Consider the following 16936-nt stretch of genomic DNA (forward strand, 5'->3'; position numbering starts at 1 on the left):
GATGGCGTGGAATGACATCAGTAGTTTTAGTGGTGTCTTTAGACGTAGGGAAAATCACAATATGAAGATAAAGTTGGAATTCAAGATCACAAATTGGGGCAAATATTCGTTTATAGGAAGAGGAGTTAGGGATTGGAATAACTTACCAAGGGAGATGTTCAATAAATTTCCAATTTTTATGCAATCATTTAAGAAAAGGCTAGGAAAACAACAGATAGGGAATCCGCCACCTGGGCGACTGCCCTAAATGAAGATCAGGATTGATTGATTGATTCATTGATTGATTGATTGATTGATTGATTGATTGATTGATTGATTGATTGATTGATTGATTGATTGATTGATTGATTGATTGATTGATTGATTCGACGAAGAAAGGATGGAAGAGGCCTAGGATTGGCAAGGTAATGGCCGTGGCTTTAACTGAGATTCACCCCCTAGCATTTGGCTGGTGTGAAAATGGGGAACCACGGAAAACCATTTCAGGACTGCCAAAGGTAGGATTCGAGCTCACCATCTTCCCACCATCTTCCGAATGCAAGATCATACGTACGCGACACAAATCTCACGTTCACCTCGCTCGGTTCATAGAAGTTTATGATTTCATAGTGATAATGGATCGTTATCACATTATCTTCTATGTTGTGGAATCGGCTTATCGAATTTCTTATCATTAAAATAACACAATGTGCTTTGATTTATCATAGTTTACGTGAAAAGGAAGAGATAGCTTTCACATTGTGTTTTATTTGCTTTCTGATAGGTTCTCTCCTCGGCTGTTCGCATCAGTATAAGTGTGACATCAAACAAGTGTGAAAGGTTCTTGAATCATAAGGTTTAATAACTGTAATGTCAATAGGTTGATACACTTTGACTCTGGGGATTCACTTCGTGACTTTGCAGCCATCCGAGGAGCTTACCTAAACAAAAGTTCTCACTGTGGTTCACGGCAGTCGAAGCGGCGTGATCTTTTCTTCTGTTCATGTACTTGGCCATCAAGAACGCCTCCCTCTTCTCTGTTGTGATAAAAATGAGATTTCTAACGTCGAATGCAGACCCAAAAGTTAATCAATTATAACATCACGAAGTGTTTTGTTCGATCGTGTGTGTGTGTACATTTCCAATGCTATGGTGCTTATTGTATGTATGGTTCTTTTCCTGTCCTTCGCTGAGGCGGAAGTGTTCATGAACTGTAAACGATGTTATTGTGTGGATCATTTTATGAACTGTCGTAATGTAAACATGCATGAGGTCGACATTCAAAACATTTCACACATTACGTCCATTGATCTTTCTAATAATAATCTTCATGATCTGAACTTTGATGACCTCAGTAATTTGGTGAACCTTAGTTCAGTGAATCTGTCCTACAACAAACTGCGACGTATCAGTGACAAAATATTCCATAGTCTACCCGAACTGAACGAGGTCTTCATATCTCACAACTTCTTAGTTGATATTCCACTTACAGCTTTTGAAAAGAATAGCAATCTGCGAAATTTATTTCTAAATAATAATAACGTATCTACCATAGCATTTATATCCAAAATTCTGCATTGTAATGTCAGGAAATTGGATTTATCTCACAATAATGTGAAACAAATTCAGGATGAAGCATTTAGCAACTGTAATTTCATAATCGAACTGGATGTAAGTAATAATAAGATTGGGACTTTGTATTCTAATGCTTTCCGAGGACTCACTAGGTTACAAGTATTAAAGCTTCACAATAATGCAATATCTGTTATTTCGACAACCTTGTTCTCATCTAACTATAATCTTACTCTACTGGACCTCAGCAATAATATTATTGACAGTATCAATCATTGTACATTTTACAACCAGATTAAAATGAGCTCATTGAACTTGTCAAATAATGTACTGGAATATATTCCTTCTAAATTATTTATGATGTGCGCTAACTTACAAGAACTAGTGCTTTCTCATAATAATATAGGAGCAATTGCTTCAGGTGTCTTTCGTGTGAATGGTACAGACCTAACCAAAGAGAAATGTGGGTTAATTGTTAAAGATAATTATTTTCATCACACCAAACGTTCATTATCTCGTCTAGATCTTAGTCACAACTCTCTCCACCACATTGATGTAAGTTTACTGCACATATTTCGTGAAAATGCTTCCTTAGATGTGACGTACAATAAAATAAGAACATTAAACTCAGATCTTATACATGCTATCAATGAAATTGGAGTTCATGTCTCGTTCGAAAAGAATCTCTTCAAATGCGATTGTGATGCATTGTATGATGCATATGTTACACATGTCGAACTTAATATGCAGCTTAATGTCACTTGTGACAATACACAATCGTGGACTTTGTTCCATGACCTTATCTGTGATGATCCAGAACGTCAAGCAACATTACCAGCAGCTGTTGCTGATTATGATGAAGACATACGAGTAGACGATGTGATCAAGGATGAACAAGTCATACAGAACATCTTTGTAATTATTGTGTGCGTTGCACTGGTGTGTGTCACCATTTTAGGATCTTCATTTATGGCAAAATATTACAAATTACGGATTGAAAATGTACTGTATTCATATGTCGCTGATACCTCTGTACTCTGATTGAAGTTCTCTGCGTATGATTGCTCCATGTGTAATCTGTATCGTAATTTGTTTATGTTATATCATGAAAAATAAGTGACTGGTCTCTTCTATAAAATATTTTATACAATTATAAGTTACAAAACTAAAGGTTAAAATATGCCTTAATTATCATATAGATGCATAAATAAGTCAATATGTGCATTATTAAAGTGAGTTACGAAAGTGAACCAAATATTATTGCAAATCATTTAACTTCAATTACGAGCTTTGCAAATTTCTACAGTTTACCTTTTTTTATTTTAGAAAATAGCGATTTCCAGCATTCAGCACAAAGACTACAAATTTCAATGTAACATATTTTAGCCCTTTGCTTTTTCCCTCCCGTTACATTAATTTTAGAGCGTATAATCTGTTGTTCATAATGTGAGGTACTCGTCAGAAACATTGTTTCATTTTGCTGCTAAGAACATTGGCAGTTATTATATTGTTTTTAGATTCGTAGGGAAGTAGTTTTACTATTTGTTTTATGTCACACCGGTATAGGCATATATTACGGCGATGATGGGATAGGATAGGATTTCTGCTAAAGTATTAACTAAGCAATATTACATAATAGTTTCTACAACTGTTCTCCGTTTCTCCTTTATTCCTCATAAATATATCTCTTCAGCTTTTCAGAGAATACAGTAAAATTGATTTGATTTCGTTTTAGTTTTACATGTTTGTGATGAGCTGAGGATTTTAAAATAAAGTATGAATCAGTACTTATGAGAAAGTTGATTAACTAAGAATTTCTCAAATGAGTTCTGCAAATTAGTCATTAGTCATTTCAAAGGGGAAATTAATATTTGTATGTTTGAATTTTGCTAGGGGGCTGTTGTTGCCATACCGAAGTTTCTGAGTTACGCTTCCACACCACGCGAACTTTCTGGGTACGTGCATTTATAAGGTGAATTAATAATAATCTAAATCAATTAATTCTGGAAATGATTATTGATGCATATATTTTATATTAGCAGTCATAGACAGCTGGTTTTAATAAATATTGCTCATTTACTTGAATTTACTAAAAAATGTCATGTACATGTGATTTTCATAATGGTAATCTAATGCATTATAGGAGAGAAAAATTAACTCACTCATTTGAACGGAATATCGATATCAGTGACTGCTGTGATATATACGATTCTAATTTCCATCCAGAAATTGTATTAGTCCTATAATTTTACTGTATTATTAACAATATATATATAATAAAACACAATTTTTTTAAATTAAGTGAATCATTGAATCAAACTCTTGTTAAATAATATGAAAAACTTGCTAATTATATTACAAAAAGAATTGATTATAAACGTTTTACCCAATTTGTAACTGATGATGGGCATTGTATTTCAGTAGTATTTCGAGATTACAAATTTCAGTGTTGTAGAGTGATTATTTCATGACAGAATTCTTCTTGAGGTGGATTGGCAATATTTCCATTTTATCACAAGTGTAAAAATACTCATGTATTTTTTTTTACAATAAACAATATTTTAAAACAATAATACTAATTATTACTAATACTTTCACGTCCAAAGATCCAATAGGCATTATACCTCAATGGATAGAACATTTATATATACAATATAATGTAGTATCACTTCTCTACTAGCAGGTTAGCAACCCTTATTTGCTAACTAGGCAGAATTGTGTAGATTCTCTACCATTCATAGGCAGCCTCTTCGAAATACGTGCCAGTGCAACTGATGAGCTTAATGGTACTCTTCGGGTGAAAATGTGATAATGTCGACCACCGGACCCCAAGGTCACGGGTTCAGTCGTGACAGAGGTTGTAGGATTTATTAAGGGCAGAAAATGCCTTTGAGACATCCCATATCGGACGATATCAGCATGTAAACTATTTCTGGTGACACTTCAGATCTTTACCTGACAAAATAAAAGTAAACTCGATGATATATCATCTAATAATAATAATCATAATAATAATCATATATTAATGATGACATTTCATGTGAACTCAGGATGCAGGAGCTATACAGACGCAAAACATACTGCACAGGATCCATCCACTTGGAGAAGACACATCGCAGCTGCACGCTAGTCATTAGACTATATTACTCAAAGAAGTAGATCATATATCATACAACAAAATAATGATAATAATAATAATAATAATAATAATAATAATAATAATAATAATAATAATAATAATAATAATAATAATAATAATAATAATAATTTCAATAACTAGACGTTATTGTGACTGTAAAAAAAGAAGCATGTCTGTGTTCTATTCTGTTTTATAAATTAACTTCAAACTACAAAATATTTTGGCAATCATCAAAGTGCTTGATGGCTGAACGTCTACAAATTCTGGTCCGCTGAACTTGCTGGGTTTGCTCTTATAATAAATATTAAAGTGCATATATCAAGGAGGTAGAATGGATTAATAATAACTCCTCTGAATTGCAGCTGCCCAGGGAATATGGTACAACATGACTTATAACTAACGTATCATATAATGGTGAGCAAGTAAATTTGAAATGTGGAAACCCTAAAGCTCCTCTCACGAACGTTCACGTGGATGCGAGGTCGGTGCTTATCGGCAGTGATATCAAAAGTATCAAACTATGAAGTAGTCTTTGATATCGAATAACACAACATGTTCATTTAGTGGTTATTACAGAACGTGTGATTAGTCTCCCGTTAGAAATTTCACATCTATTACATATTGTATCAAATAAAAGCAGAAAATTGATTCAGTCGATGAATAGATGGGTAAGAGACTTACTAAGATTAAAAAGACCGGGGTTTTTAATTGGAAATTATGACTCTGTGTTAAAACTCGAGCTTGCCTAGCCGCTAACTCGACAACAGCAGTCGCATAAAATTACAAATTTGATCTAGGTTTACTCTTCCATGCTAAAGTATCTACATTTTACAATGTAATTATTATAACAGTGATGAAGTTTCCATGAACCTAATCATTTACCGTAGATTTCTAAGCAAATGTACGAGCAATTTCAATCTGTTGTAGCACAGGCTAAGGAAAATATGATATAGGTAATCATCACCTTTCTAGCACTAGGTACTTCCTTATGATATTCTTCTAACTACTTGCATTAATAAATAGCAAAGCAAAGTCATCTCCGTACAGGCCATGAAGGCCCTTGGAGGGGTGGAAGGTAAAGGCTTCCACTATCCGGAACCTCGGCACTTGATGGGGTAGAGTGGTTAGCTCTACACCCGACCGCCTTTGCCCCCAGGAATTAACCTGGTACTTATTTTTTATGTAGGCTGAGTGAACCTCAGGGCTATGTGCTCCGCGTGAAGTGGAAATCTTGTTTCTTGAATTTTACCACTTCCTGACAGGGATCGAACCCACGTCCTTCCGGGCGAACCGAGCATCCCTTTACCGCCTCGGCCAGGCAGCCCCTTTCATTAATAAACGGAAATCGAAATTTGCCTATCTGAAAAGGTCCAGTAGGCATAAAAGTCAAGATATACATGACTTATAAGTGTTCTTCTCAGCATCCTAATCACAGAGCATCATACCCACAAGAACCCTAGAATAATGCTACATTTCCCAAAACTACCTTAGAGATTTCGAGCCTTGAGCTGGGGGACGAGTGTTCAAAAATGTGGTTCGGAAACAACACAGGGCAGCATCAGTACTCAAGCATTAACAGCGTTTACTGCCCGTTGGAAACTTTTTATAAAGTGATCATGTATAGACTTTGTGAGCTTGCGGGTTTTCTCAATGGCAAAATTAATTTTAACCTCAAAACCGGAGAAAGAACTGAGTAAAACTTTCGATATATTCAGGTATAAATCTTTACTTATAACTGGAAATTAAAGTGTAGCTATCTGTAACAGTCGGTAAAGAATGAAAAGGTATAGACTATGAATTAATAAATTACTTCCAAGCATCGTAGAAACTTCCAATTTAGTGTCAGCGAACTGCATACCCCCATGATCCCTAAAAAATGGAAATCTCCTAAATTTTCTTGAGGGGGGGGGTTAAAAATATAGACTCAGGATCAAGATAGCGTAAGGAAGCAAACTTACTCACTTTATCACCCAGTAGGAAACTTCATTTTCCTGAAGGTGTAGGGTAGATGTACTTTAGGGAACAAAACATTTGGATCGACACTTAAAGTAACGAAAATGTTAAATGTTAAAATGTTCTCGTCATAGGTTCTCACTAAAAGACGAATAGCTGAAACGATATTGGGTGAGCAACATGAAATAAGACAAGTGGTATCCCAAGCAGTAAACTAACGGTGCACTGTTCAGAACAGTTTGAAGAGCACACTATATATATACAGTATGTCCAACCCTTGTTGCGTTTCTCTACGGAGTCGGGTATTTAGTTAATGACAGGGGACGTTTGCTGCCCAAGACATTACCAACAATTTAAATTGGCTCTTCTGATTCATGTGTAATAGGGGAGGAATCAGAAAGAATCCTAATGCACAGCAATTCGGATCAGCATACAGGAGGTGTTTACTGGAACAACTGAAAATATTGTAGACCATCAGCAAGTGACGTGCTTCTCTTGTCTGTGTACTACGGTTCCTCCTGAAGACAGCACCTCTACTTATCATGACTGCTATACTACAAATTACGAGTAATTCACCATGCACTCTGAAAATTTCGCTGAGTACATAGCAGGAAATATCATCCGAGAGGTAGGAAATAAAATCAAATGCCACGATTGTCTGAAGGTTGTTTGCTCAGCATTCCAAAGGACAGAAAGATGTAAAATATAGTCTCTTTATCCAGCTCATGATGTGTAATTGTCACGTGGCTGAAATGTGTTCTGAGAAAAAGTCACTGTCGCGAAGATGTAACATAAACCTTATATTAAGAAGCTACAGACTAAAGTTCCCTCGTAAATTAGAGGGTAGTTGTGTTACAGTAACAATTATTTATTTACTTCTAACGAGTTCATCGAGTAATCCCATTACGCCAGCATGACAAATGCACCACAGATATAGAGCTATTACGCAAGAACTGAAAAGAGAAACCATAAGGCAGATGTACATAAAATTGATACTTGTCATGGGACAGTGAATCAGAGCTACAAAATACGTATCGCTTCATTTGAATGGAAGAGCTGTTTCGAATCGAGAAATGTGACTATTAATACACTGACTGACAGAGCAAATGCAACACCAAGAAGGAGTGGTTCGAAAGGGATGAAAGTTGGGAAAAAAACAGAGACGGCACGGACGAATAATTGATGTTTATTTCAAACCGATATGCAGGTTACACAATGCGCACGGCATCGACGCAGTAGGATGTAGGACCACCGCGAGCGGCGATGCACGCAGAAACACGTCGAGGTACAGAGTCAATAAGAGTGCGGATGGTGTCCTGAGGGATGGTTCTCCATTCTCTGTCAACCATTTGCCACAGTTGGTCGTCCGTACGAGGCTGGGGCAGAGTTCGCAAACGGCGTCCAATGAGATCCCACACGTGTTCGATTGGTGAGAGATCCGGAGAGTACGCTGGCCACGGAAGCATCTGTACACCTCGTAGAGCCTGTTGGGAGATGCGAGCAGTGTGTGGGCGGGCATTATCCTGCTGAAACAGAGCATTGGGCAGCCCCTGAAGGTACGGGAGTGCCACCGGCCGCAGCACATGCTGAACGTAGCGGTGGGCATTTAACGTGCCTTGAATACGCACTAGAGGTAACGTGGAATCATACGCAATAGCGCCCCAAACCATGATGCCGCGTTGTCTAGCGGTAGGGCGCTCCACAGTTACTGCCGGATTTGACCTTTCTCCACGCCGACGCCACACTCGTCTGCGGTGACTATCACTGACAGAACAGAAGCATGACTCATCGGAGAACACGACGTTCCGCCATTCCCTCATGCAAGTCGCTCTAGCCCTGCACCATGCCAGGCGTGCACGTCTATGCTGTGGAGTCAATGGTAGTCTTCTGAGCGGACGCCGGGAGTGCAGGCCTCCTTCAACCAATCGACGGGAAATTGTTCTGGTCGATATTGGAACAGCCAGGGTGTCTTGCACATGCTGAAGAATGGCGGTTGACGTGGCGTGCGGGGCTGCCACCGCTTGGCGGCGGATGCGCCGATCCTCGCGTGCTGACGTCACTCGGGCTGCGCCTGGACCCCTCGCACGTGCCACATGTCTCTGCGCCAACCATCTTCGCCACAGGCGCTGCACCGTGGACACATCCCTACGGGTATCGCCTGCGATTTGACGAAGCGACCAACCTGCCCTTCTCAGCCCAATCACCATACCCCTCGTAAAGTCGTCTGTCTGCTGGAAATGCCTCCGTTGACGGCGGCTTGGCATTCTTAGCTATACACGTGTCCTGTGGCACACGACAACACGTTCTACAATGACTGTCGGCTGAAAAATCACGGTACGAAGTGGGCCATTCGCCAACGCCGTGTCCCATTTATCGTTCGCTACGTGCGCAGCACAGTGGCGCATTTCACATCATGAGCATACCTCAGTGACGTCAGTCTACCCTGCAATTGGCATAAAGTTCTGACCACTCCTTCTTGGTGTTGCATTTGCTCTGTCAGTCAGTGTACATCAATATAAAATTCAATCTGTTTATTGTAAATTTTATTTTCAGTCTATGTTATAAAAAATGTTTACGTATATAGTTTGCATTTGAAATGTATGATAATTCATTCAAGTGTGTTTAATTTTCTTGGCTGTTTAGATATCCATGCCAATCCATAATCTTGTGCTGTAGGCCTATACTCTTCTGTATGTTGATAAATTGGAGATGTATGGATATCTCCACATCTTTGTGATAAAGCAATTAATTTATTTATTTTCAACAAGATAATTCAAGAGGAAACAAACTGTTACGTATTTTTCTTCTTATATTTTAATTACAGTTCATTGCGAAGCTGCAGGCAATCACTGCTTAAAGGAAACTTACACGTATCACTTACCCGAGATTTTAATCGTTAATTCAGATAATATCTAACTGTTATACCTAATAAATAAAATCTGGGTGAAAATGTCCCACTCTGTTTTGCACTCACTTACACATCGCTCCACTTACTGAGGTACATTTAGGACATAGTGGTCGCCAGTTCAACTTTCTTCAAAGACGGCAGCGTGATAGCCAATCTATGAATTAAATTCTACTTCGTTGGTGTCATTACGGGAAAACAGGTTAATAGAATTTCTTGAAATTCGGTATATAAGTCCAGGGAAGCCAGGGTGTGCACTAGTCTGCATATTACTTGAATAGTATGCGTCCGCGTATCAATATTAGTGGGCTAAATAAGGAAATATAAGATTTCTCCGATAATATTAGCCGTATTGAAAAACTGTATGTAACGAAAGATAAGCAAAGTATTAACTTCTGATGTACTGGCTTTCATGAAAATTTTCGTTAATATTACATTTCCCACAAACTTTCAAATATACCTCAAATATTCATCCTAATGTATGTCTGTCTGTTAGGTCATCAGCCCAGAGGCTGGTTGGATCCTCAAATAGCACCACCAAAGGTTATGCGGTTATAAGAAAACCCCAAAAACCAATGGCAGCACCAAAATGAGGCGTACTAAGCAATATGAGGAGTGAGGTAGTTTGCCATTGCTTATCCAACAAAAATGATGGAAAGTCACATTTAAAAAATGTTATATCGAATACATGTTTACCGTGCTAGCTATAGTAATGGAGATAATCATGAATTTAGATTTTAATTACTCAGCAACCTGATGTGGAATTATTGTACAGTCGTCGTTGTAATGAATGCTCTGTTGTTGTGATCGTTTTTTGTAAGTTGCAAAACCACTGGTCATTAGTAAATATTGATAAGAAAGATTCTGATGACTATCTAAATAGAAGAAACACATGAAGCAATGATCAGTCGAGGAATGAGAGATAATAATTTTTAAAAAAGAGGGGTTTGAAAGCCTAAATTTCGAATGACCTTAAATGGCCAAGCAGGAAAGAAAGAAAATGTGATGACGTACTATGTCTCAAACCTCGTATCAACAGTACCATTACACTGATGGACTCTTGTACACAAACACGGGTTTCTGTATAATTGATTCACCAAGAATCATGATACAGTGCTTTTGTTTAAAAGTAAGTGTCCCAGTTGCCATCAAGTGATTTACAAATATAATGGAAATATGATCTTTGATTATCTCATGCTATCTTCAGACACAACAAATAAACACTTTGTTTTCAAACGGTATTTACTGATTGTCAGATACCTATTCAGGACGTTATGATAATGAACTCGATAAGAGTTCCTTTCAACCTTAAACTTTTAATCTGGAGGCGACATTTCCTATATAACTCATCTTTACCCCGTTGTGCAGCGTAATTGTTGCTAAATTGGTCAAAGGTTCGAATTGCGGCACAGTCGTTGGATATTTCCGGACGCTGAAATATGAATCTATGACAGTAGAATTAATTGACTAATGAAAGACTTCATTTTAAACAAAGAACTGCTGCAGGCTTGACTATCAAGTGCTTCAGTTACGTATCTTTACGCCAATGGATAACAGATAACACTGTCTGTATATAACTTATATCAATACACCTATAGAGATCTGAACGACTTTTAATATTGAAAATATTTTTCATGAGATAAACGCGAAATTAATCAATTTCCTCAATTGTGCCGAAATTTGAAGGGCTAACGGGCCCATAAAAATTGAAATTTTGAATCTTGGATAGCTCTATTAAACTAAAAAGAATTGAAAATCACTTAAATGTAGTTCCGGAAAAACTGCCTAAAATTGCTTGTTCCTTTACTCGTTTTCTTATTCAAATCCTAGCCAAATGAACTTATTTACATAATTCTTCCTGTATTGTGTTCCTTGGTTCAATACCCTCAGTCATTGTTTTTAAATTTTGACAAATTTTCAGACCAAATGTAGTTATAAGGGCTCAAGTGAAACTGTGCATTGACTCACATTAGCACTTGGTGTGGTAGAGAAAGGCAAACTGCTAATCTAATCGACCGGATAACGATTATTGAGGAAAGTATTGTAAATTTTAGGAATAAGTAAACAATATATTCTCATAATTTATTATATGTTATTTACCTGAATTTCATAGCTCATACCCCTAGGATGTTTTAAACATTGAGTTGATTGCCTGTTGATTTTGTATATATATATATATATATATATATATATATATATATATATATATTTGCTACTTGCTTTACGTCGCACCGACATAGATAGGTCTTATGGCGACGATGGGACATGAAATTGCTAGGAGTGGGAAGGAAGCGGCCGTGGCCTTAATTAAGGTACAGCCCCAGCATTTGCCTGGTGTGAAAATGGGAAACCACGGAAAACCATTTTCAGGGCTGCCGACAGTGGGGTTCGCACCTACTATCTCCCGAATACTGGACACTGGCCGCACTTAAGCGACTGCAGCTATCGAGCTCGGTGTATATAATTTTGACAAAAGTAACCAAAACATTATCTTCATAACAAATTTTTATGACTATTTAGTTCATGGCTCCAACGATCAGTAATACATATTGGTACCAGGAACTTCAGTCAATCAACAGCTTTCGATGGCCATAGTATTATCCTTTTCGTATCAGAACTTCGATGGTCAGCATTGAGCCCAACGGCTTGTGATGATGCACGTACATTTTATAAAATTTCCCCAAAACAGTGCATTCAAACATCTTTATATTTGCTTTAATACAATGCTTTCGTTGCCTTCAGCAATACATCAGGCAACTGTATTATTCTTATGGAACAGCCAGATGACTGTATTTGGAGACTGCGGAACAAAGAGTTTAATTACAAAACTAAAATGTTACACTTCCGTGGTCAATATTTTTTCTCTGTATACGTTCTGAATACCTATGTATTTGATTTGTCTTATATTATAAATAGCATTACTTAACTGTGTAGTTATTTGCTAAATAGCCAAAGTAAAAAATATAACTCTTTTCTTGCTAGTTGCTTTATGTCGCACAGACACAGATAGGTCTTATGGCGACGACAGGGTAGGAAAGGCCCAGGAGTTGGAAGGAAGCGTCCGTGGCCTTAATTAAGGTACAGTCCCAGCATTTGCCTGGTGTGAAAACGGGAAACCACGGAAAACCATCTTCAGGGCTGCCGGCAGTGGGATTCTAACCCACTATCCTCCGGATGCAAGCTCACAGCCGCGTGCCCCTGACCGCACGGCCAACTCGCACGGTGAAATATAACTCTAGCCCCAGATTTACTCTACATAAATTCTGTAACTCCCGTTATATTACTACCGACAATAACTATGGTAACAATAATAATCGCTTGCATCCGGGAGATAGTAGGTTCGAATCCCACTATCGGCAGCCCTGAAAATGGTTTTCCGTGGTTTCCCATTTTCACACCAGGCAAATGCTGGGGCTGTACCTTAATTAAGGCCACGGCCGCTTCCTTCCAACTTCTAGGCCTTTCCTATCCCATCGTCGCCATAAGACCTATCTGGGTCGGCGCGACGTAAAGCCCCTAGCAAAAAAAAAAGAAAAAACAATAATAATTGTACAGTATTAAGTTACTGCGTGCAGTCCGACTCATTGGCTGAATGGTGAACGTTGAGGCCTTCGGTTCAGAAGATCCCAGGTTCGATTCACGAATGGGTCGGGGATTTTAATTGCCACTGATTTATTCTTCTGTCTCGGGAACTGGGTGTTTGTGTTTGTCCCAACACTTTCCTCTTCATATTCTGACAACATGCTACACTGCCAATCACCACAGAAACACGTAATAGTGATTACATCCGTCGATATAGGGTTGGCGTCAGGAATGGCATCCGGCCGTAAAACAGTGCCAAATCCACACGTGCGACATTCGCACCCGCTACCCAACAGGTGTGATAAAAGCGGTAGAAAGAGAAGAAGAAGAAAAATTAAGCTACTGTGTGCAGACATTTTGATTTGGCGCCATCTAGCCTCATTGCGCATCAACGTTGACGTTCCGTTTAACTCTATCGGATGACAGAGTAAACCGGAACACTCTGGGGCGATCTATGGCTGAGTTTTAATTAATTCTGTTGGGAAAATACCAAATGAATCACCAGAGTTCTTTGACCTTTTACATACCAACATCGTGTGATATCGTCGCTGCTCTGCCAAAACTGCGAATGTGACAATGCTCTTTCCGTCTATTATTTCCCTTAAGTCTGGTCACGCCTCCCAGCCACATATTCATATACAGTACATCAGAACAATTTTCGTTGAGTTCATTTTTCTATAACCAGACGAGTTGGCCGTGCGGTTAGAGGAGCGCGGCTGTGAGCTTGCATCCGGGAGATAGTGGGTTCGAATCCCACTGTCGGCAGCCCTGAAAATGGTTTTCCGTGGTTTCCTATTTTCACACCAGGCAAATGCTGGGGCTGTACCTTAATTAAGGCAACGGCCGCTTCCTTCCAACTCCTAGACCTTTCCTATCCCATCGTCGCCAAAAGACCTATCTGTGTCGGTGCGACGTAAAGCCATTAGCATTTTCCTATGCGCGTGTGTAACCTTTAATACATTATTCTCTAGGAATGGGTAAATATCTCATGCAAACAACCATTCCTACAGTACGGTACAGTAATGTTCATTTTCCTTTACACATGCCCATAGAAAAAAGAAATCAACGAAAGTTTTTTTTTTTTGATGGACTGCATATCAGTATGTGGCTGGAGATGCGACCAGTCTTATGGGAAATAATGTATAGCAACAGCATTGTAACATTCGTGGTTTAGAAACAGTAGCTATGAAATGGAATGTCGAATAGACTTTATTCCACAAATCAAATTTCCGAATATATCTGCCGGGTTTGAATCCACAATGTGAGGATCTGAAACGCGACAGTCTACCAGTGATCCGTGCTTTTAGAGGACTCTGTCCATGAGGTCAGCGTCATTACTTTGGGGAATCTTCTAAATAAATAAATAAATAAATAAATAAATAAATAAATAAATAAATAAATAAATAAATAAATAAATAAATGTCTTTTACATGATTCACATCATTTTTATTAAAATATCATATTGAAACAGGAACGCCCGTACTTCAGTTTATCGGAGAGCATGAGGAACGACAAGGCGTGTACGGCCCATGCTAAGAGAGTGAGAGAGAAGGGTAGTGAAAAAAAAATTCATGATTAAGTGGATCCTTCAGTTTATTCAATAGATATGCAAAGAATTGTTACCTTTTACAGCTGAATTGTGGAGATGTCCCTGAAGGCGTGGAGAGGACGTCGTCCTGCGGCGGCTGCGTCGTCTTGCGGTCGGCGTCGGCGTTGTCTTCCGTCGTTGGTGTTTTCTCTGTATTAGTGTTGATGACTCGAACCTGAGGCAGGAACGGGGAAATGTGGAGCTTCCACATTGGACGTCATGGGACACTGGTGTGACACTTCTCTTTTTTTTTTTTTTTTTTTTTGCTAGGGGCTTTACGTCGCACCGACACAGACAGGTCTTATGGCGACGAAGGACACTTCTCTAAGGCGAAGCACGCCGAAATAGTTCCCACAGTCAATGATGTTGAACGCACTTTAGCAGCAAGGATAAAGTTAGAGTCACAGTTCCACGAGGATAAGATGGAAGGAATTATCGTATTTGGAATAATAAACAAACGAAAACAATCTAGGACCTTCCGAGGTGCAGTGATTAAGCACTTCATAAAGAAAATTAAATTCACCGGGTACAGTCTCTGCACTGTACTCCATGAGCACAATATTCACACACTTGTTGAAATAAACGACAGTCCAAGTTCTATTACGTCGTAATTTTCAGAAGATTATCACTGGCACTTAAGATCATACGTGATTCTGAACAGGTTACGATGGGAATTGGCATGGTTCCTCGGAAAGAAATCACGATACTGCATTCCACTGTCTTTAAGAGGGAATGTTGGCACAGTTTATTACGAACACAGTTCAACGGATAGACACAGTCTTCAAATGAAATGAAGGTCGGCACAGTTTTATTACGAACACAGTTCCGAAAATGGATAAACACAGTCTTTAAATGAAATCAAGGTTGGCTAGAAACACTATCGCTGTTTTCACACAGTCTTTAAATGAAATCGAGGTTGGCACAGTTTATGCTAGAAACACAGTCTGTAAATGAAATCAAGGTTGGCACAGTTTATGTTAGAAACACAGTCTTTAAATGGAGTCAAAGCTGGCACAGTTCATGCTAGAAACACAGTCTTTAACTGAAATCAAGGCTGGCACAGTTTATGCAAGAAACACAGTCTTTAAATGCATTCAAGGCTGGCTAGAAACACTATCGCTGTTTTCACACAGTCTTTAAATGAAATCAAGGCTACGGAGAAAGCTTTTAACACTAACATTTCTGAACTCAAGTATACAGCCGGACCGAGTGACGAATTATGTCGCGACGTGCTTACTTACACACACACACACACTGAACTCACGGCTTATTGCCGACTCCCCTCGCTCTCTGCCTACGGCACACTGCAGCTGCATACCGCACACTCTCTGCTTTACCCCAGGCTGGCGACTCGCTTATATTGCCGAAGGCCGGTGGGCGTGGCTACACATGTGGGCCCCAAGAAAATTTTATATCTTGGCCATCTTTACACCGATTGACACGAAATTTCGGCAGAACCTTCTGCGTGACGTCGCTTGTCCTTGGCCGGTGTTCTAGAACATCGCGAGCTTGCTTGCAGTTCCCTCTATGCCTGTGCGCTCGGCGCAAGTTTTAAATGCTTACGGCCGGGTGTTAGCGAGCTCCTCTTAACAAAAGAATGAAACGTGAATGCTCGTAGGGCGTTCCCGTTTCAATATGAATGTATTAAATGACCAACGCTTAGTTTCCTTATTTCATCTTTTCTCGTCTTAATGATACTCGATAATAATTTGTGCCTTTCAAAGAATTATTCGTATTTAGTGCTGAAATATTCTATTGCAAAAACAAATTGCCGTAAAATACCCTGGCTACGAACAGTGTACGTGTGAGGTAATTCTCTGCCGCTGGTTGTAACATTTCGAACTAATCAGCAGTAATCACCTACGTAAAGAAATGCGGATACTATAAATTTGACGGCAGTGACTAAACTACTATGTACTCTTTAGTCGTTTTATCACAAGTTACGTGACGCTGCGAACACTATTACAGTAGCCTTTGATCCCTAATGTAAAGTTAATTTAACACTTGCCATCCTTGTGTACTATAAAACATGAAGCCCGTTTACAACTGCAGGGCATCCAGCTGTAGAAAGGGAAATCCTACTAACGCCATGGTGAATATAGGTTTTACAAACTACAAAAACCAGAGGTCTATATAGGACAATGCAGTACCTACACTGAGGTATTGTGTGTTTATGTTAGAATCGGTAATTTACAAAAATGTTATTATTATTATTATT

At 38.8% G+C, this 16936-nt stretch overlaps 1 protein-coding gene across 1 annotated transcript; it reads left to right on the forward strand.

Moving 5' to 3' along the window:
* The first annotated feature begins 772 nt into the window (after positions 1-772).
* On the forward strand, positions 773-4124 carry LOC136874682 (leucine-rich repeat-containing protein 15). The gene has a single exon (XM_067148325.2). It carries the CDS (start codon positions 1129-1131, stop codon positions 2590-2592), a length of 1464 nt encoding a protein of 487 aa, XP_067004426.2. The 5' UTR covers positions 773-1128; the 3' UTR covers positions 2593-4124.
* Positions 4125-16936: the final 12812 nt, after the last annotated feature.

This window comes from Anabrus simplex, chromosome 1 (genome assembly GCF_040414725.1).
Source record: "Anabrus simplex isolate iqAnaSimp1 chromosome 1, ASM4041472v1, whole genome shotgun sequence".
In the NCBI taxonomy this organism is placed as follows: Eukaryota; Metazoa; Arthropoda; class Insecta; order Orthoptera; family Tettigoniidae; genus Anabrus; species Anabrus simplex.

Coding starts and splice junctions, on each gene's coding strand:
- LOC136874682 (XM_067148325.2), top strand. CDS start 1,129: ATGGTGCTTATTGTATGTATGGTTCTTTTCCTGTCCTTCGCTGAGGCG.